The sequence below is a fragment of the Engystomops pustulosus genome, chromosome 1, assembly GCF_040894005.1.
Source record: "Engystomops pustulosus chromosome 1, aEngPut4.maternal, whole genome shotgun sequence".
Lineage (NCBI taxonomy): Eukaryota > Metazoa > Chordata > Amphibia > Anura > Leptodactylidae > Engystomops > Engystomops pustulosus.
In genome coordinates, this window is record NC_092411.1 from 54083474 (window position 1) to 54108527 (window position 25054).

Consider the following 25054-nt stretch of genomic DNA (forward strand, 5'->3'; position numbering starts at 1 on the left):
ACATCAATAAGAAGTAAAAACTTCCTAAAATTATTAGATGCACAACAGCAAAATGTTTTATACACAGAATGATGTTCTATTCTAGGGCAGGTTGTGATTTTATACAGCCAAAGGGTGACATATGGCACATTGCTTATTCATTCAATTAAAGATGTATTTAGTATTCTTCAAGAAAGAACATAAAGCATCAATCTCAGAGATACTAAGCTCAAGATTACAGTTAATATTAATGATTTCCCTGGTGCTCTAAATTAGAACAGTGTCTGCACTAAACAGATAAAGTGTTAGATTATCTATCTGTTGCACCAAATCTGACAAATGACCCTATGCAATGGCTGGATGGAAGCTGGGATAAGAGTCAATTCACAAATGTGTCAATGAAGGTGGTGACAAGAGATTTACCTTGAACAAGGACAATGTGTCATATATCACATTCACCTCCAAAGACTACATATATATAGTACTTCTCATCAGCTTATACATATACATAGAAATATATGTGCCTAAAAATATAAAAAAGGAGGGGGGGGGGTTAAAGGAAATCTACCTTTGTATCATGCTTACTAAAGCAGCTCGGATAGTAGATTCCTCAGGCCACCCTGATGCAGGATATCTGTCCATCTTGAATTTCGATTTTGTCTTTTAAAAATATGCAAATGAATCTCAAGTGCTCTAGGGAGTCACAAAAGCCCCTCCGGGCAATGGCCGCACTGGCAGTTACCCGATCCCGGAGCACTGAATACTCTTCCTGGCAGCATTCTAACTTCCTCCTAATGGCTACTTTACAGGCTGGCTGGTCTAAGTGGGTACAACTCCATATAAACCCTGTCATATAGAGAGATAACATTTAGTTTGTCTTTTCTAAATGAAAAAATATATAATTTAAAAAAAACTGAATCATCTATTAAACCAGAGGCTGGTGGAAATTTTAGGGCAAACCTAGCCAGTTCATGGATGGAGTACTCTTAGATGAGCGGACAGACAAAAGTAAAGCATAAATTGAGAGCGTTTAGCTTGATGTTTGTAACTCTGGTCTCAATGAATTCCACCGCAATGAGCATAGGATAAAAAATACTTTGTTCTGTAAAACAGATTTCATGTGTCATTGTGCAGAAGAGGAATCACAGAATTACACGGTACCTGCAGAACCAATGTATAATAATGTGAAGGCGGCATCTAGAAGCACACATCCCATTTATTCTGACAGGTAAAATATTGTATGATAAAGGAAACCACAGGATAGGAATCACCAGTGTCACACCACGGTGAAGTGGCTTCCGTTAGTATCCACATAATGGAATGTTCCCGAGTCACTGTCACACAGCAGTATTCTTGTCAGTATTTTGCATCAGTTCTTGCAAGACAAAATCATAAAATTGTGTGCATTATTCCATTGCACTTAATTTGTAGGAAACACTTCTGTTTTAGGTTTACAAATACTGATGCCCTATATTGACCAGAAAACACCAGTAAACCGTATGTAAAATAGTTTATACAGGCCCTACTCAAGGACACCAGACTTACAGACAACCCCTAGTTACAAACAGACCTCTGGATGTTGGTAATTTATCAAAGTTATTAAAGGAGACCAAGTTGTCACGGAGACCAAATAAAATTCGGCTGAGGTTATAAACCTATACAGTTCCGACTTGCATACAGATTCAACAAACCTACAGAACTTATCTTGTATGAAGCCAGGGGACTGCCTGTATATGACTTAACCTCACCGTTGTATCCATATTCAGTAGGTAATGAATTAGCATTTGTAAAATGATCCCTAAAATTAACACAATGCTTAGTGTCCTCATTAACCCATAATTAAATGGATATGATGTTTTAATAGACATGACCTTTCTTGTTAGTAAGCCGTATCCTCGGAGGACATCTTCTGCTGTCTCTGTCTTAGCAGCGCAGCCTGGAAAATCCCTGTGGTATAATCACTAGACGCTTATATGAGGCAGCGACGCATCCACACAACGCACTTTAGAAATGTGAAAGACACCTTTATGTCATCTCCAGACTCCTGCTAATTTTCAGTAAAGTGAAGTAATGATTCACGATCTTCTAAAAGTTTACAAAATTCAGTTTCCATCTGTCGTATAACATCATATGGGCATCAGGGGGCCCCATAAGTCACCATAAGCGTCACCCTTTAATCCCCTTAGAAAGATAAGACAAGTTTGCACCAGTAAAATAACAATGACTGTATTAGGATTTCTGCAAATAATACGGATCACGTGCCCATTTTCCACATGATATTTCCCAATGGAAAATAAGCTGCACAACACATTAGCTGCAATAAGATTATATGAACCATATGTATAAAACATTTAGACTTTGTATGTATGGAATAAACCACTGGTATAAAACGCAGCATAAAAAAAGTCACAGCTGTTGGGGAGCACTGAAGTTTTGTGAATCCTATACAAATGTGCACAGGGTATGTTCATATGATGGGCTTTGTATCCAAATCTGCTTTTGGACTTCTTCACACAGATCTGGATTGACATGCTGCCCACAATACAGGGCATGTTGCCTCCCATTGACTTCAGTGGGAGAGGGACTGCCTAACAATGTGCCCTCCGCAAGCACTTGGTGTCCAATATTTAGGGTGCAGTCACACGTTGCAGTTAAAACTGCATCGCAATCAGTTTTGAGGTGGTTTTAGGTGCAGTTTTGTCAATTTCACAGGTGAAAGACATGAACTGAATGGGTGAATATGATTTTGAAGGAGAAAGCTGTTCCACAAATTTCATTCACCTGTTGATTTGATGTCTATTACTTGCTAAAATAAGTAATGCCACCTAAAACCACCCAAAACTAATTGCGATGCAGTTTTAACTGCAACGTGTGACCGCACCCTTAGTTCCGGATGTGCTTTCCTCCTGGTCATCCCCGTTTAGGTCAGGTCTGATTTTGCAGAGATTTCATATAGTCTGTGCTGGTTTTCCGACAGACTATAATAAATACAGCGGGCCTGGCCCCACTTCAGCCCAATTCCCAGTCACACGGTTCAAAAAAGCCTTTAAAACAAGGGTTTTCCCCACAAAACAAGTTCACGAGAACGGGGGATACGATGGGTTCCGAAGTACTTCCATCGTACCCTTTGTTGCCGAGATGAATGGAGCATAAAGCCACACATGTCCGTTCTGCTCCATTCAACTCTATGGAGCCGACAAGATTGCCGAGCATGGTGCTGAGCAATCTAAGTAAGCTCCAGAGAACAGAACGGACATGCACGGTCGACTGCTCCACTCAGCTGGGGGAGCAACGAGGGGTCCGACAGGGGTACCTCGGCCCCCCCGTTCTCGTGATCTGTGGAGGTCTCATCACGGAGACCCCACCCTAATCAGCAATTTCATGGGAAAACCCCTTCAACAGTGGTTTCACAAGAAAAACTGATTTTTTTCTGTGCCTTACACTTGGATTTTCTATGCTAAAAATCTACACTAGTAATTATGTGAATGGGGAATAAAGAGATTGGCTACATTACACACATATTACAAAAAACATGAGGCAAGTGTGGAGGCAGGATATTAGGTACCCGTGTACATTTGAGTATAAGACAACGTACCATATTTAAGGCGGGCATACATTGGCACTGCGGAGGAGTAGGGGAAGAGCGCACCTCAGCCCCGCCCCTTTCCATAGGCATATACAGCGCACAGCGCCGTATCACGTAGAAAGATAGGACAGGGTGCCGTGGGACAGGGTGCCGTGATAGGACAGGGCGCCGTGAGCCCATAGGAGTGTATGGGGGACGTATATCGTCCATTTATACGTCGGCTGTAGAAACATCCCCGATACATGTGTGTGAATGTAGCCTAACACAAAAACTGGGAAAACCTATTGACTCGTGTATAAGCCTAGGGTGGGAAATTCATTGGAAACAGCCCCCCAATACACAGCCAGCCAGCCCCTTCTGCCCCCCCCCGGTACACAGCCAGCCAGCCCCTTCTGCCCCCCCCCCGGTACACAGCCAGCCAGCCCCTTCTGCCCCCCCCCCCGCTACACAGCCAGCCCCTTCTGCCCCCCCCCCCCCGCTACACAGCCAGCCAGCCCCTTCTGCCCCCCCCCCCGCTACACAGCCAGCCAGCCCCTTCTGCCCCCCCCCCGGTACACAGCCCCCCCACAGTATACAGCCAGCTAGCTTCTGCCCCCCCCCACAGTATACAGCCAGCTTCTGCCCCCCCCACAGTATACAGCCAGCCTCTGCCCCCCCCACAGTATACAGCCAGCCTCTGCCCCCCCCACAGTATACAGCCAGCCTCTGCCCCCCCCCCACAGTATACAGCCAGCCTCTGCCCCCCCCACAGTATACAGCCAGCCTCTGCCCCCCCACAGTATACAGCCAACCTCTTCCCCCCCCACAGTATACAGCCAGCCAGCCTCTGCCCCCCACAGTGTACAGCCAGCCAGCCTCTGCCCCCTCCCACAGTGTACAGCCAGCCAGCCTCTGCCCCCCCCACAGTGTACAGCCAGCCAGCCTCTGCCCCCCCCACAGTGTACAGCCAGCCAGCCTCTGCCCCCCCCCACAGTGTACAGCCAGCCAGCCTCTGCCCCCCACCCACAGTGTACAGCCAGCCAGCCTCTGCCCCCCACCCACAGTATACAGCCCGCCAGCCTCTGCCCCCCCCACAGTGTACAGCCAGCCAGCCTCTGCCCCCCCCACAGTGTACAGCCAGCCAGCCTCTGCCCCCCCCCACAGTGTACAGCCAGCCAGCCTCTGCCCCCCCCACAGTGTACAGCCAGCCAGCCTCTGCCCCCCCCACAGTGTACAGCCAGCCAGCCTCTGCCCCCCCCCCACAGTGTACAGCCAGCCAGCCTCTGCCCCCCCCCCACAGTGTACAGCCAGCCAGCCTCTGCCCCCCCCCACAGTGTACAGCCAGCCAGCCTCTGCCCCCCCACAGTGTACAGCCAGCCAGCCTCTGCCCCCCCCCACAGTGTACAGCCAGCCAGCCTCTGCCCCCCCCACAGTGTACAGCCAGCCAGCCTCTGCCCCCCCCCCCACAGTGTACAGCCAGCCAGCCTCTGCCCCCCACCCACAGTATGCAGCCAGCCAGCCTCTGCCCCCCCGCAGTATACAGCCAGCCAGCCCGTGCCCCCCCACAGTATACAGCCAGCCAGCCTGTGCCCCCCCCACAGTATACAGCCAGCCAGCCTCTGCCCCCCCCAGTATATGGTCTGCCAGCCCCTGACCCCCCAGTATATAGCCTGCAAGCCCCTGACCCCTCAGTATATAGCCTGCAAGCCCCTGACCCCCCAGTATATAGCCTGCAAGCCCCTGACCCCCCAGTATATAGCCTGCAAGCCCCTGACCTCCCAGAATATAGCCTGCAAGCCCCTGACCTCCCAGTATATAGCCTGCAAGCCCCTGACCCCCCAGTATATAACAAACCCATCCCCTCCCTCGAGCATGCGAAGTCTGTAAATAAATAATAATAATAATCAACACTATGTATTTACCTTTAATGCCCCCTGCATGTCCTCTTCTAGTTTCGGGTGCTCCAGTTTTTCAGGCGAATTTTTGTACTAAAAAAACTTGGCTTATACTGAAGTATATACAGTAATTTACCAAAAATACACCTATTAAAAGTTCTGCACTGTCTTTTACCTCATCAGACAGACATTCCTGTCCATAAAATGGCCGCAGAGGGAGGGTCATGTGATCTCTATCTGTCCATGAACAATCGCTCTGCCAGGACCTTCAGCTATATTCATGAATACTCCAATAAGTTCCGGGCAGGGTGATTGTTCATGGACAGTTAGGATCACATGACCCTCCATCTGCTGCCATTTTATCGTCAGGAACGTCTGGCTGATGAGCTAAAAGACAGGAGGCTTCACTTTAGTGGTGCAGAACTATTAATGGATATATAGTGGTAACTTACCTTATATCCTGCCACTTACACACACACATTACAAAAAGCATGAGGTAAAGTTTCCTTTGACTAAATCCCATCCACCACCAAACAGCACGACACTTGTTTGCTGTGGATTCTGGTGCTGAATAGAACCTTTCCAAAGCAAAGTTTGAGCACCCCCACACTGTCACAGCATAAGACCACAGCTAGTTTATGTAGCTTGCGGAATGGCTACAGTAAATTCCAATATAGTTATGGTCCCATACTTGCACTGTCCTGCTGAACTGTATAGACTGTATAGAATGAAAAGCACAACTAGTCCACAGCTAAATCTGCAAGAAACTTAACATATGAATACTTTGCCGCAGATTTTTATGTGACAAAATCTGAAGTGGGAAATTGGTTTATGTGAAAATACCATAAAAAAGTGGTATTCAGTGTACATTAGTCAAGTCTGGTATGATGGGTTGAAGGGAGAAAGAAACCATTAGATGTTCCCCACCACTGGTTTCAATCTCTTCTACAGCTAAAAATTGCATTTTTTTAAAATGACATATTTGCAAATTACTTATTTTTCTTAAACAAAAATCGAAGGTTTATACTATCTGAAGAAAACCTGTGATCCAATAGCAGAAATGGTTTATTTGATTACACAGTCCACTGCACATCTAAACACAGGCCATAATAACAAGCACTTGAAATCCAGAGAACCATCAAACCCGTCACAGAATGTGCCATGTGCGGAGCACATGAAAGCAAGTCGTATCACACCTCATCACACCCGATGAAAAGAACCAAGTGAGAACAGGCACACCACAAAGAAAACTATGCCACCAGAAAATAAAATATAATAATTCAATTCTGACTCAACCTCCAGCGCTGTAAATTTTCTTCTTGCACGGCAATAGCCTTCTGAGCCTGCAATTCTCCTTCAATAAAAGAAAACCAATTCTAACTCAAATTACACAAAAAAAAAGAAAGAAAGAAAGAAAGAAAGAAAGAAAGAAAGAAAGAAAGAAAGAAAGTTGATGTTCTATTAACTTCTTTCATCTTCCACAACACAACAGAGGCAAAGTTTTGAGTCATAAGTAACCCTTTCCTGATCAGACAAGCGCCTGATCCACCTACAATACAAAAAAGCTAGTCAAATTCTTGATAACATGCCTCTATATTAGGGTGCGTTCATACCTTCTGTTTTTCAGATGCAGTTTCCGATGTCCAAAACAGAAGTACAGCCAAAAATAAGAGAGGGTACCACTCAATGATAGGTTCTCACCCATTATAATCCATGCCTGCTTCTGGCTGTGAAAACTGCATCTAAAAAACTGAGCATGTGAACGCACCCTTAGGGTACATTCACATGGACGGTCGTAGCTGTGCTGGAGAGGTAGAACTATGAGCGCTGCTCACCCCCCTTCCCTCTCCATAGTGCAGCACAGGGCAGCCGCCGTGATATGGCAAAACGTAGGACATGTCCAATACTTCGCTGTGCACTTTCATGGTGTGGTGGGACACTGCGATCCAAGAGCCATTGACATAAATTGCATTTGTGTGAATGAGCAACAGATCAGATAGTGTCCCCAGGACATAAGATCACAATATCAGGCTACTACATCACCACTGATACTAGAGAATAGAATCAGAATAATTTGCAGCGTTTGTTGAGCAGCCACATGTAGTCTATTATTTAAAAGGGGTATTCCCGTATGCGTACAGTGAGCTGCACATCCATTTACTTGAAGGGATCTGACCTGCTACCAGGCTCATGTACACACAGTGGGATACGTCGTACTGTTCCTCCCCCTGAAAGTAATTGAAATTCAGAAAGTTTTACCAGTGAGGTCAGTTTCTTTTATGGACAGTGACATACTGAACATACATACCTCCCTGAACATAAGCTCAGCAGAGGCTGGGAATGGATTCAATACTTAGCATCCACCCCCATAAGTCATTATGGTCTCTGCTGAGCATATACAGTACACCACTCAGTAGGAAGGAGTACTATACAAAAGTTTAAATTGTGCACACCAGAGTTGAAAAAAAAGAATTAGTAGGGTATGTGAATCCCCAGAAAGACATGAACAGGGGTCTACAAATATGCCGGTATTTATTGATAAATATCATATACAGTACACACTAAAAATCAATGTAGTAGAACATTGACCTTAATGGCCCTCACATAGTAAAATTTCCCATCCTTTGGCCAACCCCCCTATGGACCCATATAATACCCCATTATGAAACTCAGACACATAGAATACGATCTCTTTCATTTTATTTCTTCCCTCTACATTTGATCCCAAATTTTTTCATCTCCCTAAACGTATAATACCCAAGCTTTCTGTACTCCTGCCCCAACTCCCCTCTCCTCTCCTCCCCTCTCCTCATCCTCACATTGCAGCCTCCCGTCTTCCATCATCCTCCTCCTCCTATTGCGGCCTCCTGTCCTCCTGTCATCGGTTATCCAGCAAACAACAGACATATAACAAGCTCCAGGAGTCACTGCAGTCCCAATAACTTATAAGATGGCGACAGAGGGTTGGTTCAGGCATCAGCATTTTTATTTATGGAATTATTCTATTTGGTTACCTGATAAAAAGAATGGCTGGATCATTATACAAACTCTTATACCTCCTGTGTCACCCCCTTCATCCTCATAGACTCAGAGCCCTCACTCCTAGCATTCCATATGGCTGATTGTATTCTGTAATATATTTTATTTCTTTATGTCCCCTATGATTTGTAAAGCTCTACGGAATATGGTGGCGCTATATAAATAAAGATTATATTTTATATTATATATCTATCACAAGTGTTTCAGTAGAAATGCATTTGTGGTATTTCAAAACACAATTTAAACAATGTATGTGAACGCAGACATAGCCCTAAGGCTCGTACCACAGTGGTTTTAATCACTAGGGGTCAGCTATTGCTAATCAGCAGTGCACATCCATTGTATTTTTCGCTTTGGTTAGCACGTGATATAACTTTTAGCTCTTTGTGGCCCCTTTAACTTGTCTCACCTCTATTGCTCCATGTGGTTTCATACCACAATTGCATTGCTTACACTATTACACTTCACTTGCATTTTTTAAAAGCGGAATAATTTCTACTTCTCTGGCAAAAGTAGACCCCATCTTATCTGTCAACAGAGTGCCTTACACAGTGTCGGGCTGGAACTCGCCATTTAAAGAGGACTTTTCATCACCTCCATCATTTCCAACTTTGTGTTTTTAACTCCTTCCAGCTTAGTGGTCTTATTTTTAGACCTCCACTGTTAGAATGATCAAGTTTCTGAATGTTCTCTGAAACTATGGTAGATGTCAGATGGGTACCATCACTGAGCATTCCCGGGCACGTGCCAGGGCCCAGAGCCTCTGGGGGGTAGGGTGGGGGGTTCTGACATAAGGCTGTACATAAGGAATCCATGGGGATGCATTGCGGTTGGTGATTGGTGTGAAAGAGCCACATTAACTCCCCTCTACAGCCCCAACCATACAAGATGCCATAGGTCTTCGCGCCCAGTTATGCTTTGGGACCAGTAAACACAAGCTAAGCTCATAGCACACATTTCAAGTCCCTTGACCAGTTGCTAAGCTTGTATTTGGGTCCTCACTCGCCATCACGCTGTGGCCAGAACCATTACTATACAAAAAATAAAAGTGAATTTAAGTACCGTATTAATAACAACAATCTAAACACAAGAAATGGCAACAGGCCTCCCAAATCTTTACAGGACGTCCAGCAAATTCTCCACTTCTCTCTCCATAGTATAATAACTGGACTAAAATCTGAAAATTCCCATTATGAGTGTGTGGAGTCCTACAGAATTTGTAGGTCTGAAATCATCAGACTCTGCTCTCTCCAGACTGTCCATCACTATAATGGGGCAATGTAAAATTTCATCAGGTTCTTCCTATATACTGCAAAGTCTTCATGTAATATTGAGAGAATGAGAGAAACTGGTATATGAATGACCCAATTTATTGTACTATAAAACTGCCCATGTACATGTAAACATATAGACGCAGATTAATGGGCAGATCTCATAAATCCCATCATCATTAGGCACAATACAGGAGAAGGAAAGAGTATGAGGAAAATATCCTCAGGCGATCATTTCTGCTAAACCATAGAATATGACTTCAAACATCAAAAAGCTGAGTAATAAAAGTGACCCATATACAGATATCTTACATAATCCTTCAGCGGGGAATTGGAGACGTTTACTTTAATTACATTTCCAGGCAGTTTGTCGCTTCATACACTTTCATATTGTAATTTACATTTCAGTTTTCACATTTATTAAAATATTCACTCATACAGGTACATGCAATTCTAGTCATACCCTTAAACCATATATAACAAAAACTCCAATACACACAGGAATAGTGTGAACAGTATGGGTGCAACATACGGCACCCTCACCTCACCATCAGCTTTGTGACACTACAGACAGAGCGGGAAGCAGAAAACTTTGTCCCCAGTGTCCTTAATGTAGCAACAGTGCCGACTCATCAACAGGACCGTACCTATTGAATGCGGGTATGACACCCAGGACTTCCACCAATACTGTATTGGATAGGTCAATAAAGGGAATCTGTCAGCAGTTTTAAATTTGAGGGTCCGTACGGGCACACGTCGGGCGCACTGGAGAGGAGGAGAAGCGAGTGCTGTTCGCCCCTCCACAGAGAATAGTGCTGTATGGCCGTTCTTACGGCCAAAGATAGAGCACACTATCTTTTTTGCTACCAGGATACGGTATGTATACGATACGTTGTGCTCACCATACTGAGCGCGGGCACCATAAACGTCACCCATACGTTTGCGTGCATGGGCCCTTAGGGTAGATGCAACCAACAGTGAAAACCATCCGTGTACCGTCTATAGCTACCTATGGCTACCTGCCAACAAACATGGGCAAAATCGGCTGTGTAAAAAAAAGATAGATCTATGAGTGATGTGGACGAATCATGCTCTCCTTTTTAAAGACTGGTTGCAAGGTTGTGGAGACTGATCCCCTAATAAGTTTAGCATCTAATACAGCAATGTGCCATCCGTTGGAACAGTGAATTGTTGTGTGCATCTACCATCAGATCGGGAAATGCAAATTTACCTTAACCAGCCAGGTACTTTATGCCGCATCACGTCCTAAAAGGCATGGCGACATATCCTTCGTTGTCTAATGTCAGGCCGATGCCTGACAAAGCAGCGAGACAAGTATCAAAAAGTGACAAATTCCCAGTCTGGCCGTTAGCAGAATACAAGATAATGTTGCAGCCTGCATTATACAGATACTTCTGACAAAGTAGCCCATATTCTGGCATAAAATATCCCATAGCGATTGTGGTGATGATAACTGACCGCATTCCTATTAGTGGTACTATAAGACATCACTTGTTTCAGTCTTGCCAACATCCTTCCAGAACTAATTTCAGACTTCAAAAGACTCATGTAGATTAGTTCCATGCACAGTCACAACAGTAAAACATCCAGATCGCTTTCATTACTATATATTTTATAATATAATTTATTGACTATTGCCTTTTGTGTTCCAAAACCATGACCTCAGACTGACAATAGACGTTAAACTGCTCAGCATGAAAGTTTCTATAAAAAGAATAAAATATACCCAGGAGGGTAGTAAACATGGCTCTTCGCATTATGAGTGCCAATAACAATATTTCATGAAACAATATAAGGGATGGTATTTTCTATTGTTGGTGAGAAGAATCTAGGGGAACACTGATCATAATAATAGCCATGAGCCATCACAGGCTTTGTCCCACAAGAACAAATTATACCTGAGGCCTCACTAATGGAAAATTGACCAAAACTGTGGAGGACCCCAAGTTACTGTCCCTGCAATCTGAGGTGGCTTCAGCAGTTGGAACCCCAGCAAAAAAGACCCCTCTCTCCTCTTGTGGGTGTGGGATGATGCCTTGTTGGACTTTTTGCCTAAAAAAAGAGATATTTAGCACTAGAGATATGTGCACCCGTTGAAATTCGGATTCAGCCAATCTCGGTAGAACCCAAAACTCAAAATTCGAGCCCGCACAAGTAACAACAATTAGGGGCCTTAACTCTTTAAATGCCACCAGTAAAGCCACCAGCAAATGGTGATGATGTTACAGGAAGCAACGATTCTGGGCAATCGGTACCAGCACCGGTGTTAAATGGGAGGGGAGGTTTATAGTCTCAAACCCGCAATGTTCAGCACAGACCCAGACATTGCAGGTTATTTTCATTGGGCTTTAACACTTACATTTTTTTCACTTATCAGTTGTTGAACAAAAAAAAAAAAAAAAAAAAACACGTTTAAACTCACCACTGATCAGTAAAAAAAAAAAAAAAAAAAACACTGAAGAACAACAATTGAAAAAAAATGGTTTAGTAAGGAATCAATGAAAAAAAAAAAAAAAAAAAAAAAAAAAAAAATCACTGAAGCCAGGAAGAGAAAACCAATCTGTTGCATCCATAAGCCATGGATGAGTTCAGTTAAAAAAATCACTGATGTGAAAAAAAAGTGAAAACACCCTAAGCCACAATGATAAATCTGACCCAATGAACCTGAACAGAGTAAAACATGTTATATGATCCGTGGAGTACACTTCTGCCATCAATGATCCCTATAGGACCATTCACACACGTTTGTGATATGCAGGACTCAATAATAATAATAATTATTGTTATTTAGGCTTGCTCTTGAGATGAATTTGTATGCCAGTCGGAACAGGTGTATTTTGTCAATATAACTACAGTTACAATTATTTTTTGTACATGTGACAATTGGATTTTCAACATTTTTGGTCATCTTACTAACATGGACTAACACTAAAGCTTCATTGTTGACAACTTTGAGAGCTCATACAGTAGATCACTGCAGCCTGGGGCTAAAGTTTAGCGGTCCTTCTGTAACTAGGAGTATTTGTAAGTCGGGTGTCCTGTGTATATATATTTATACTTTCCATTCTTATATTGCCACTAGGCACATGAGCACATGATCGCTGGATTTCTGATTTACAAGGTCGACTGACATTATTATGTATGACCACCAGTGCCACTGATGTCAGGTTCTTATGGTGCCTCCATGCCAGGTCTATCAGGAGACTTTGGCCACCTCATAGATCCCAGTGTGCTGCTGCGCCAGGGGAGGCACTTCTAGGTCTGACCCGGCACAGAATTGCACCCTAGCCTGCACAGCTCGGCACAGCCCTCTCTCTGCCCAACTGGCATAGAGGGCAGAAAAGTTGCAATTCGTGTCTCTGCAGACATACAAGCGATGATAAAACCACTTTGGATATAGAATGTAGAATGTCAGTGAGTTGTATGCATCATGTGGTGTGATTTATCACATGGTGAAAAAGAGTGCTAGTATTTCAGATGAGGGATCAATTGTCATTGATGTGAGAAGAACATGTCGAGCGACAAAGATTGCTGAGCAGTGATGGCAAACCTTTTACAGATCTAGTGCCCAAACTACAACAAAACCCCACTTACTGTATATACTCGTGTATAAGCCGAGTTATTCAGCACAAAAAATGTGCTTAAAATCCTCAACTCGGCTTATACACGAGTCAATAGGCAGCCCAGCACTTAAAAAATAAAAAAAAAACTTATATACTCAGCCTCCGGTGGCCCCGATACACAGCGCTGCTCCCCCGATGTCCGCACAGGTCCTCTTCTGTCTTCTATCTTCCTCTGTCTTCTGTCTTCTGCAGGGCGCCGCCATGTTCTTCTCCGGCCGTCGCATAGTATGACGTCAGCAGCGGCCGCGTCATACTATGCGCCTGCCGGCCGGGAAAAACATAGCGGCGCCCTGCGAAAGACAGAAGACAGAGGAAGATGGAAGACAGAAGAGGACCCGTGCGGACATCGGGGGAGCAGCGCTGTGTATCGGGGCCACCGGAGGGTGAGTATATAAGTTTTGGTTTTTTTGTTAGTGCTGGGCAGGCTGTATACTACTGGGGGCAGGCTGGGCAGGCTGTATACTACTGGGGGCAGGCTGGGCAGGCTGTATACTACTGGGGGCAGGCTGGGCTGGCTGTATACTACTGGGGGCAGGCTGGGCTGGCTGTATACTACTGGGGGCAGGCTGGGCTGGCTGTATACTACTGGGGGCAGGCTGGGCTGGCTGTATACTACTGGGGGCAGGCTGGGCTGGCTGTATACTACTGGGGGCAGGCTGGGCTGGCTGTATACTACTGGGGGCAGGCTGGGCTGGCTGTATACTACTGGGGGCAGGCTGGGCTGGCTGTATACTACTGGGGGCAGGCTGGGCTGGCTGTATACTACTGGGGGCAGGCTGGGCTGGCTGTATACTACTGGGGGCAGGCTGGGCTGGCTGTATACTACTGGGGGCAGGCTGGGCTGGCTGTATACTACTGGGGGCAGGCTGGGCTGGCTGTATACTACTGGGGGCAGGCTGGGCTGGCTGTATACTACTGGGGGCAGGCTGGGCTGGCTGTATACTACTGGGGGCAGGCTGGGCTGGCTGTATACTACTGGGGGCAGGCTGGGCTGGCTGTATACTACTGGGGGCAGGCTGGGCTGGCTGTATACTACTGGGGGCAGGCTGGGCTGGCTGTATACTACTGGGGGCAGGCTGGGCTGGCTGTATACTACTGGGGGCAGGCTGGGCTGGCTGTATACTACTGGGGGCAGGCTGGGCTGGCTGTATACTACTGGGGGCAGGCTGGGCTGGCTGTATACTACTGGGGGCAGGCTGGGCTGGCTGTATACTACTGGGGGCAGGCTGGGCTGGCTGTATACTACTGGGGGCAGGCTGGGCTGGCTGTATACTACTGGGGGCAGGCTGGGCTGGCTGTATACTACTGGGGGCAGGCTGGGCTGGCTGTATACTACTGGGGGCAGGCTGGGCTGGCTGTATACTACTGGGGGCAGGCTGGGCTGGCTGTATACTACTGGGGGCAGGCTGGGCTGGCTGTATACTACTGGGGGCAGGCTGGGCTGGCTGTATACTACTGGGGGCAGGCTGGGCTGGCTGTATACTACTGGGGGCAGGCTGGGCTGGCTGTATACTACTGGGGGCAGGCTGGGCTGGCTGTATACTACTGGGGGCAGGCTGGGCTGGCTGTATACTACTGGGGGCAGGCTGGGCTGGCTGTATACTACTGGGGGCAGGCTGGGCTGGCTGTATACTACTGGGGGCAGGCTGGGCTGGCTGTATACTACTGGGGGCAGGCTGGGCTGGCTGTATACTACTGGGGGCAGGCTGGGCTGGCTGTATACTACTGGGGGCAGGCTGGGCTGGCTGTATACTACTGGGGGCAGGCTGGGCTGGCTGTATACTACTGGGGGCAGGCTGGGCTGGCTGTATACTACTGGGGGCAGGCTGGGCTGGCTGTATACTACTGGGGGCAGGCTGGGCTGGCTGTATACTACTGGGGGCAGGCTGGGCTGGCTGTATACTACTGGGGGCAGGCTGGGCTGGCTGTATACTACTGGGGGCAGGCTGGGCTGGCTGTATACTACTGGGGGCAGGCTGGGCTGGCTGTATACTACTGGGGGCAGGCTGGGCTGGCTGTATACTACTGGGGGCAGGCTGGGCTGGCTGTATACTACTGGGGGCAGGCTGGGCTGGCTGTATACTACTGGGGGCAGGCTGGGCTGGCTGTATACTACTGGGGGCAGGCTGGGCTGGCTGTATACTACTGGGTGCAGGCTGGGCTGGCTGTATACTACTGGGTGCAGGCTGGGCTGGCTGTATACTACTGGGGGCAGGCTGGGCTGGCTGTATACTTAAGGGGGCAGGCTGTATACTTAAGGGGGCAGGCTGTATACTTAAGGGGGCAGGCTGTATACTTAAGGGGGCAGGCTGTATACTTAAGGGGGCAGGCTGTATACTTAAGGGGGCAGGCTGTATACTTAAGGGGGCAGGCTGTGACCAATGCATTTCCCACCCTCGGCTTATACTTGAGTCAATAGGTTTTCCCAGTTTTTGGCGGTTAAATTAGGGGTCTCGGCTTATACTCGTGTCGGCTTATACTCGAGTATATACGGTATTTATCGCAAAGTGCCAACATGGCAATTTAAGTAGTAACTTATTGCTCCCTGCTTTGTCACAGCATTCAATTACATTGACGTTGTGAGGACAGCAATACAGTAGAAAGGAGGAGAATTTTGGTTTATTATAGTGTAGGGCGCCCTTAACAGGAAGGATTGTGGGGCTCAGGGGAGGAGATCCAAAGCTCCGTCCACACCTTCTTGCTATATCTGCAGTCCCAGGCAGCTACAAATGTGTCATTTTAACCGGTTAAGGACCGGGCTCCGTTTTTTCATGTCCATTTTTCACTGCCCACCTTCAAAAATCTATAACTTTTTTATTTTTACACGTAAAGAGCTGTGTGACGGCTTGTTTTCTGCGTAACAAATTGTACTTCATAATGCTGGTATTAAATATTCCATGCCATGTACTCGGAAGCGGGAAAAAAATTCCAAATGCAATGAAAATGGTGAAAAAACGCATTTGCGCCATTTTCTTGTGGGCTTGGATATTACGTCTTTCACTGAGCGCCCCAAATGACATGTCTACTTTATTCTTTGGGTCGGTACGATTAAGGGGATACCAAATTTGTATAGGTTTTATAATGTTTTCATACATTTACAAAAATTTAAACCTGTACAAAAATAATTTATTTTTTTTTATGATTTTGCCAACTTCTGGCGCTAATAACTTTTTTATACTTTGGTGTACGGAGCTGTGGGTGGTGTCATTTTTTGCAAAATTTGATAATATTTTCAATGATATCATTTTTAGGACTGTACGACCTTTTGATCACTTTTTATAGATTTTTTTAGATTTTTCAAAATGGCAAAAAAGTGCCATTTTTGACTTTGGGCGCTATTTTCCGTTACGGGGTTAAACGCATTGAAAAACCGTTATCATATTTTGATAGATCGGGCATTTTCGGACGCGTCGATACCTGATGTGTTTATGATTTTTACTGTTTATTTATATTTATGTCAGTTCTAGGGAAAGGGGGGTGTTTTGAAATTTTAGGGTTTTTTATTATAATTTTTTTTTTTTAACTTTTTTTTATTTTTATTTATACTATTTTTCAGACTCCCTAGGGTACTTTAACCCTAGGTTGTCTGATCGATCCTATCATATACTGCCATACTATAGTATGGCAGTATATGGGGATTTTCTTCCTCATTCATTACAATGTGCTATCAGCACATTGTAATGAAGGGGTTAAATGAAATAGCCTCGGGTCTTCGTAAGACCTGAGGCTACCATGGAGATGGATCGCCGCCCCCCGATCGAGCGGCGATCCCAGGTAAGATGGAGGCGCCCATGCGCCGCTATCTGTTTGAGGCTGCCGGCAGCCCACGCTGTAAAAACACCCGCGATCGGTGCTACCGGTAAGCCTTTGCTGCAATATGCAGCAGAGACTTACTGGCTATGGAGAGGGCTCAGCCCGTGAGCCCTCTCCATGCAGCCCTCTCCATGAATACACGGTGGGCGGTCGCGAACCGGTTAAAATAGCCCTGAGCATGGCACATCCTGCGTGGCCACAGACTGCAGGAGGTCTTGAGTCTTGTTAGGTGAACTCTGTGCTGGTATGTTCTCTCAGTGTTTGTGTGGGTTTCCTCCAGTTCCTCCAAATTCCTCCCACAATCCAAAACATACTGGTAGGTTGTTTAGATTGTGAGCCCCATTGGGGACAGGGACTGATCTGACAAGCTCTGTGCAGCGCTGCGTAATCTGTGTGCGCTATATAAATAAAGGAATTATCATTATTATAGCGTCCACAGAGAGTGCTCAGAGCACCACCTCTTGCATTCATGCCATAGGTTCACTACCTCTGACTTAGAGCATGACAAGATAGGCGACCAAAGTGACCTTACTGTGATCGGAGGTGAGCTCCCACGAACAGACTGACGTTGGCAGGACAGGGGTGAAAGTTTAGGACATCTAGATACCATAGCCAGATGTGCAGTAGCTGGTGGCAGCAGTATGGTATGGAAATTATTTCCATCCTTGCTGATCAAGTACATTAAAGGGTGAAGGACTGTATGCAAATGAATCTGAGGGGCTGCAGGTTCCATAGGTGTTAATGGAGCCTGGAGCCCCTCAGGCTCATTTGCATTCAGTCTTTCATCCTGGTGGTAGATGTCCTATAATAAATGTTGACTGTCTTTCTTGTCCGGCCAATGAGATCTTCGGAGAGGACGATACAACAGAACCGTTCACACGTGGTTAGAAGAGCATGGCCAAGGCTCCCAGCTACTGGGAGCTCCCTGTAAAATGGTCATCAGCTGAAATATCAAGCACAACCACTGTAAAATGTATGGCGCTGTGCCTGACAAGAAGAGATTGGGGTGTAGCACTCCTCACATGGCAATATCCTGGACACCCCTTTTACCACCAATGGTTGACAGCAGCGTCACACAAGTGTCACTAGTCAGAGATGCCGTCACACTGGCCTTGTGCTGTGCACTTACAGAGCCAAGCCTGGGGGGATGTATTGTATGAAGTGACAAAGATGTAATTCTAGGGAGTGTGAGCCCTGAAGAAATGGATGCACAGTAGGAAAGGACACTTACGGTATTAAAAAAAACAACTAAAATTTATGGGATCGTTGGCATAATAAATGGATAAAAATAAATCTATAAGCAGGGAATGTAACATATAAAAGGTTTAATCCATCTAATCCCGGATCGCTCTGGTTTTCTCAGTATCTCCATTTACGCAGTTGTGTCATCCCCACGTACGATCAGCCAATCACTAGCCACAAATGTGATACTTGCATGCTCGGCATATGACCACATTAGGTAAATAGAGAACTAGAGTAGACAGGGATTTCACGATTAGATATTTTCTGCTGTAAGAAATAGGGTAAAATAATAAGACAATCCCGCTGCCCATGTGCTGCCCACTATCTCATAGTAAAGGGGGTCCCTGGTGCCGACTTGGGCAGCCCTGGTGTTACATATAAGACAGGGTGAGCAGAAGTTAGAATGAGAGGGGTGAGCACAAGAACAGTAAAGGGGTCATTAAAAGTTTCCATCTTTAGATAGCGCCAGGTCAGTGTAGTGTGAACAGCATCTTATAACATTCCCACAATCCAATGCCCTGCAGCAGCTGTCAGCGAGTGCCCCCTCACCCCCAGGAATGTGACCACCCTAGACCCAGGAGCAGTGGGCAGGGCAGGCTGTGGCCCCGGGGCCCGGAGTGCATGGCCCCCTGCAGCCAAGTGTTGAGCAGTTGTTGGAAAGTTGCAGCAGCTCCGCCGCCCATACCTGCTGATGTAGCCGTCGCCGTCCCCGTCACAGGTCTGGAAGAGGCGCCTCATCCTCTCCTCCTCGCCGGTGCTGGACGTGTCGCTGCTCCCGCTGCAGCTGCTGCTCCCGGTGACTTCCACAGCAGCCGCCATAGTGGCCGGCGGGGCGGCCAGAGACTGCCCACTGCTGGATGTGGAGGAGCCCGGAGCCAGCGGCGGACACAGCCACCGGTTCCCCGCCCAGCGCCGCTCTCCCTCTCTCTGGAGCTGTTCCCTCCCCGCTCCCCTCCCACAGCCTCCTCTCATTCCCTCTCCCGCCGGGGTGATGTGTGCGGAGGGGGAGAAGTTCACAGCGAGGACTGGAGGTCAGGCTGTCCCCACAGACCTATCCGAGGTGTAGCATGCTCCTGAGCAGGAGGAGCAGTCACACACACATGCTCGGCTCCATACCTGATCCACTCCTGCTAAGGATGGCTCCAAGACAAGATCTTAATCCATTCCTACGAGCTCTATATGTCTTTTGCACATCAGATTTATTGTATTGGCTTAGTTTGATAAATGTGGCACAGGGGTTGTTAAAGGGGCTGTGGGTTATAGCAGTGGTCCTCATCCTTTTTATATCGGGGGACTGGCTGTTCTCAAATTTCTTTTCCATGGATCAGATCAGGTAACCCCATTACCATGGACAATGGGAAAAAAATAGTCTCAGCCTTTACTAATGAAATGTCCGCAGCAGATCCCTCCTTTAATGAAACGTCCACAGTAGATCCCCCCCCCCATTAATGAAATGTCCACAGAAGAGCCCCCTTGCAGAGTTATTCATATATTTGAAAAGCTCACATGGAGTAGCTGTTTCCCAAGGGGTGGGGGGGACTGCTCCTTTCCAGCCACTCCCAGTGAACGAGTGCCTAGTCACACAGCAGATGCTAATAAGAGGTACAATATAACATATCTTTTTTTTCTGTAAAACCAATTTTTTATACAAAAACAGTTTGGCAGTGTATGTACTATGCTCTGTGGGGATTGCGGGAGTGCAAAAAATGGGTCTCCTGGTGACAGGTTCCCTTTAATGAAATATCTATAGCAGAGCCCCCCCTCACTAATAAAATATCCACATTAGAGCTCCCCCCGTTAATGAGCCCCCTTAAAAAAATGCAATGCTTACCTCCGGCTTCTTCTCCCAGTGGCTCTGTCTTCTTCTCTATCTGGGAAAATGGGTAGAGGCATGTCTGTGTGCGCTGTCAGTGCGTAGACACTATGCCGCAACAGTGTGACATCATAGTCAGGGCCCTTTCTTGGCCTGCAGCCCCACAGGCGACTGAGTTATAGGAACCTTTAACCTAACAGACCTAACAGGGTCATCCATATTATGCTTACATTGTTAAAGTTTCCTGGTTGCCGCAAGTCACAAGACCTGCCTGCATAAGGACTTTGGACTTTTAGTGGCACCCAGTGCCCTGCTGGCTTCTGGAGGATGGAGCGGGACATACAGTCACTGCTGTGTTAATACATGCAGAGTAATGACTGTATGGTCTCCTCCATCCGAATGCGCGGCCCACACTGGATATCACAGGAAGACCTGAGTCACATGATACGCTGGAAACTTGATCAGGGTAAGAATAATATGAGTGACCCTATTTTGGCTTCATACTTATCCTGTTAAAGTCTCCAATAAGTGGCCAATCCCTTTGATGTCGTGAATTTGTCACAACCGGTTCCTAAGTTTTCCCTACACCACTAGTGCAATATAGTGGCCTAAATTTTTGAGTTTTGAAAAAGCTGCACATCATAAAGCTGTCTTGTACATCTTGATTCACTTGATAAATATGGATTAAAAGCCACATATTTGGCACCAGCAGATGTGACAGGTGTGAGACATTTGTATGCCAGGTAAGTGACGTAAGACAATGATAAATTTCCCCCTTTTGAAGAAATAAAACTAATTTCCCCCGGTGACTTTTATGTGACTTATTTGTCTCAGTACATCTACCGGGGGGTGAGGAACAATATTTGCAGCATTTTACAGTAGAAACAAATTCAAGTAATATCTTCAGCAGAAGATTTGCGGTACTGAAATTAGCATCCTGTGAATTTATGTTGTAGGTTTTTGACTTTTTCACCCATTGCAATGCTTAGGGTGAAACCTGCAGCATTAGACACTATCAATACCTTGTGAATTTTGCAGCTGGATATTTTCGAAGGCAAAAAAAAAATTTCAGCATTTCAGAATTGTGTAGGCATACCTAAAGCAGTGGCCTACTTACCTACCACTCAGGCAGAGCACACAACTGTTATAGGGTCTATGGACCAGGGATGATCTGATCATGTAATTGCTGCCTTTTCCTAGCTGGATGCAGTGATATTTTTCCAGCGTTAGTAGAGGTCAATGTTGGCTGTATTAATGATTACGTATTGAGCTCCCCCTAATGGTGGCAGCAGGTTGCCATTTTTATTATTCAGAGCTGTATAGGGAAGATCTATATGTTGTGAGAGATTTGGCCCAGTAGAGACCGTGGTAGCGGGGTGCTGTGATGCAGTTCAAGACAGTGACACCAAGGTTTAGTCCAAACAGGTCTCGCCTGCGTTTATTGTAGCAGCAAAATAAAACAGCCTTTACATTCAGGCATTAAATAAACAAAAATCCTACCCGTCAGGGTGCTAACTATACAGGTGTTCACTAACTCACCACTATACAAAATCACTTGGCTGCTCCAGGCACAGAGGTCAGGGCTGTGTGCTCTCCAGCCTCCTTCCAGAGAGAGACAACAACTTCAGCTCTGCTGAGCAGTTTTAAAAAAAAAAACTGATTGGGCTGCTCCCATCACCTGTGTCCAAGGTGCTGGACACCCAGGGTGCTGTCACACGTCGCGTTTACTGCATGCGTTTAAAAACGCATTGCTACAGCTGAAGGGATATTTACCTAATTAAACAGCTGTTAACGCTTGCGTTTACAAAACGCATGCGTTAACATCTTGGTTAACGCATGCGTTAACAACCGCATGCGTTAACCGCGATGTTAACGCATGCGTTTTGTAAACGCAAGCGTTAACAGCTGTTTAATTAGGGAAATACCCCTTCAGCTGTACTAATGCGTTTTTAAACGCATGCAGTAAACGCGACGTGTGACAGCACCCCCAACCTCAGCACTAAGGCCTTGCATAATAGCAAAACCTAGGGGAAACATACCGCCCATCCACAGTTAACCCCTTCAGTGTCTCACAGTGTATTAACCCCCTCCATTATGGCAAAAAACTCCAATTATCACTGGGGCAAAAAAAATTTTGTCTGGATCTACAATTATAAAATATACAGTTCCGACTTACATACAAATTCAACTTAAGAACAAACCGATGGAACCTATCTTGTATGTAACCCTGGGACTGCCTGTACTGGTCTGAGTCTTGTGTTCATTATCAGGATGTTGGTATTTTCTTTATGTTGTGGTGATGCTGTGGATTGCAGTTTGGAGGGATTATTTGGAAATTGTAGCGCTATTGTTTGGAATATTGGTCTTATGGTATTTTTAATTGCGGTATCAGCATTTGGGAATATTATGGTGATAGTATTTTATGGTTTGTCATGGACCAAAATTGAAATTGGTTTAGTAACCAATAGGTAGGAATTTATGAACCAATCTAAAACTAAAGATACCATTGTTTCTAATATCTTTAGAGCTTGGGATGATATTTGAAACAGTATAACTATGTAGTATCCGTTTACATATATTGTTGTAGGAGGGGGTCCCGCATCAGCTGCCGAGCTTGGGGGGGGGGGGCGCATACTGCTGCGACCCTTAATCTGGCCATGTTTGGCTCAATGTAAAGTTGCAAAACAGCATTTGTATCACAACTGCACTAAAACAACGCCACACAGACAAAAACCCAATGATAAATCACCCCCACTGAGACAGAATTCAGTCCCAATGTTGTTTGAGAAAAGCATCCATACCAGAATAATAATAATAATAATTCTTTATTTATATAGCACACACAGATTATGCAGCGGAACACAAAGCATGCCAAATTGGTCCCTGTCCTCATGGGGCTCACAATCTAAACAACCTAACACTATGTTTTGGAGTGTTGGAGGAAACCATAGAAAACCCATGCAAACACGGAGAGAACATACAAACTCTTTGCAGATGTTGACCTGGGTGGGAATTGAACCCAGGACCTCAGTGCTGCAAGGCTGTAGTGCTACTCACTCAGCCACCGTGCTGCCCATTAGAATGTGGTTTGTGGGCAAGTGAGCTTAGTCACATATATCTGTGACTTTTATACTGACGAAGCCCGCGAGCCGGGCGATACGCGTGGGGCACCAGCTCTCCCCATTCAAGACCTTTCCATATGGTAATATCACCTTGTATCTTCTTATGTATTAATATATTGTATTTTTTGAACATTACTTATATGTATATTCACTTGTATGTACTCGTTGATCTACTTTTTTGGGAGTTTTTTGTATACGTACCCAGTTTGGGTTTTTAATTGGTTTTAGATTTTGTTTCAAATAAAATTTGTCAATTTTGTATCCATACACATCTATCTGTGTTCTTTGTATTGATAATATCTTTTTGGTGTGTAATACACCCATACTGTTACCCCATTCCCTATAAGTTTATTGACTTTTATACTGTTTTGCTTTTTTTTTTTTAAATCATGTTTAAATGGAACCTGTCACCAGGTTTTATCCCACTAAACTACTTGTCCCTGTCAAGCTTAGAGGTTGTGGATCCTCTGAACCACTGCGGACGATGGCACAAGCCACTACCTGGGACCGGAGTCTAAGTGGCAACCCGGTTTTCACCAGAGCCCGCCGCAAAGCGGGTTGGACTTGCTGCGGCGTGGTACCACCAGGTCGTTCCACAGGCGTGACTTGTCCGCAGTGGCAGCCAAGGTCGAGGTACAGAATCGGCAGGCAATCTCGTAGTCGGGGTCAGGCAGGAGGTCAGGACGGGCAGCACAGGTTCGTAGTCAGAGTCGTAGCAACAGGTCAGGACAGGCGGCAAAGGAGCGTAGTCAGAAACGGAACTGGGGTCACAACAGGAAATCTCAAGAACAGCACAAGGCATCAAAATACAGCTTTCTCTAGGGCGCAAGGCACAAAGATCCGGCAAGGGTAACAGGAAGAGGCAGGGTTAAATAATTAAAGGGAAAAGGCCAGCGCCAATTAGTGGCGCGCTGGCCCTTTAAATTTACAGAACTTGCCGCGCGCGCGCCCTAGCTGTCGGGGACGCGCGCGCACAGCCGAATGGGACGAGGAAGCTGCGGACGGAGCCGACGCCGGAGGGGCAGGAGCCGGAACCCGTGAGTAGCGCTTGCGGTGCGCTGGCGGGGGACCGACGGCACGGGTGAGCCCGCGATCCGTGACGGGGATCGCGGGACCACCCGTGACAGTACCCCCCCCTTTCGGCCTCCCCCTCTTTCTGGGCTGGAGGAATCTCTGCAGGAGATCCTGGTCCAGGATATTGTCCTCGGGCTCCCAGGATCTCTCCTCAGGCCCGAACCCCTTCCAGTCAACCAAGAAGAACCGCTTACCTCTTACAGTCTTAGCATCAAGGATCTCCTTTACCTCATAGATGTCAGAGGAGTCGGCCACTGGAGCAGGAGGAGACAGCTGTCGGGAGAAGCGGTTCAAGATGACAGGCTTGAGCAGGGATACATGGAAGGAGTTCGGGATGCGCATGGTAGGAGGAAGGCGCAGCTTATATGAGACTGGATTGATGCGATGCATCACCTCGAAGGGACCCAGGAAACGAGGACCGAGCTTGTAGCCAGGAATTTTAAGCCGGACGTATTTGGAGGACAGCCAAACCTTGTCACCAGGAGAGAAGACGGGGGAAGGTCTGCGTCTTTTATCGGCTTGAATCTTAGTCTGCGTCGAAGCCTGTAATAAGGAAAGGCGGGTCTGCTCCCAGATGGTTTTTAAGTCCTGTACCAA

The 25054-nt window shown here is 46.3% G+C and overlaps 1 protein-coding gene across 2 annotated transcripts in view; it reads right to left on the reverse strand.

The window, feature by feature from the left end:
• Positions 1-25054, reverse strand: part of MCC (MCC regulator of WNT signaling pathway) — a 218623-nt gene that overhangs the window by 157944 nt on the left and 35625 nt on the right. The window contains exon 1 of one of the 2 annotated variants that reach the window (XM_072140758.1): positions 19134-19451. The exons of the other annotated variant lie outside the window; for it this stretch is intronic. Within the exon in view, the coding sequence (XP_071996859.1) occupies positions 19134-19420 (287 nt within the window). The 5' untranslated portion in view covers positions 19421-19451. Of the gene's footprint in view, positions 1-19133; positions 19452-25054 lie in introns of those variants that run through there. 2 annotated transcript variants of the gene reach the window in all.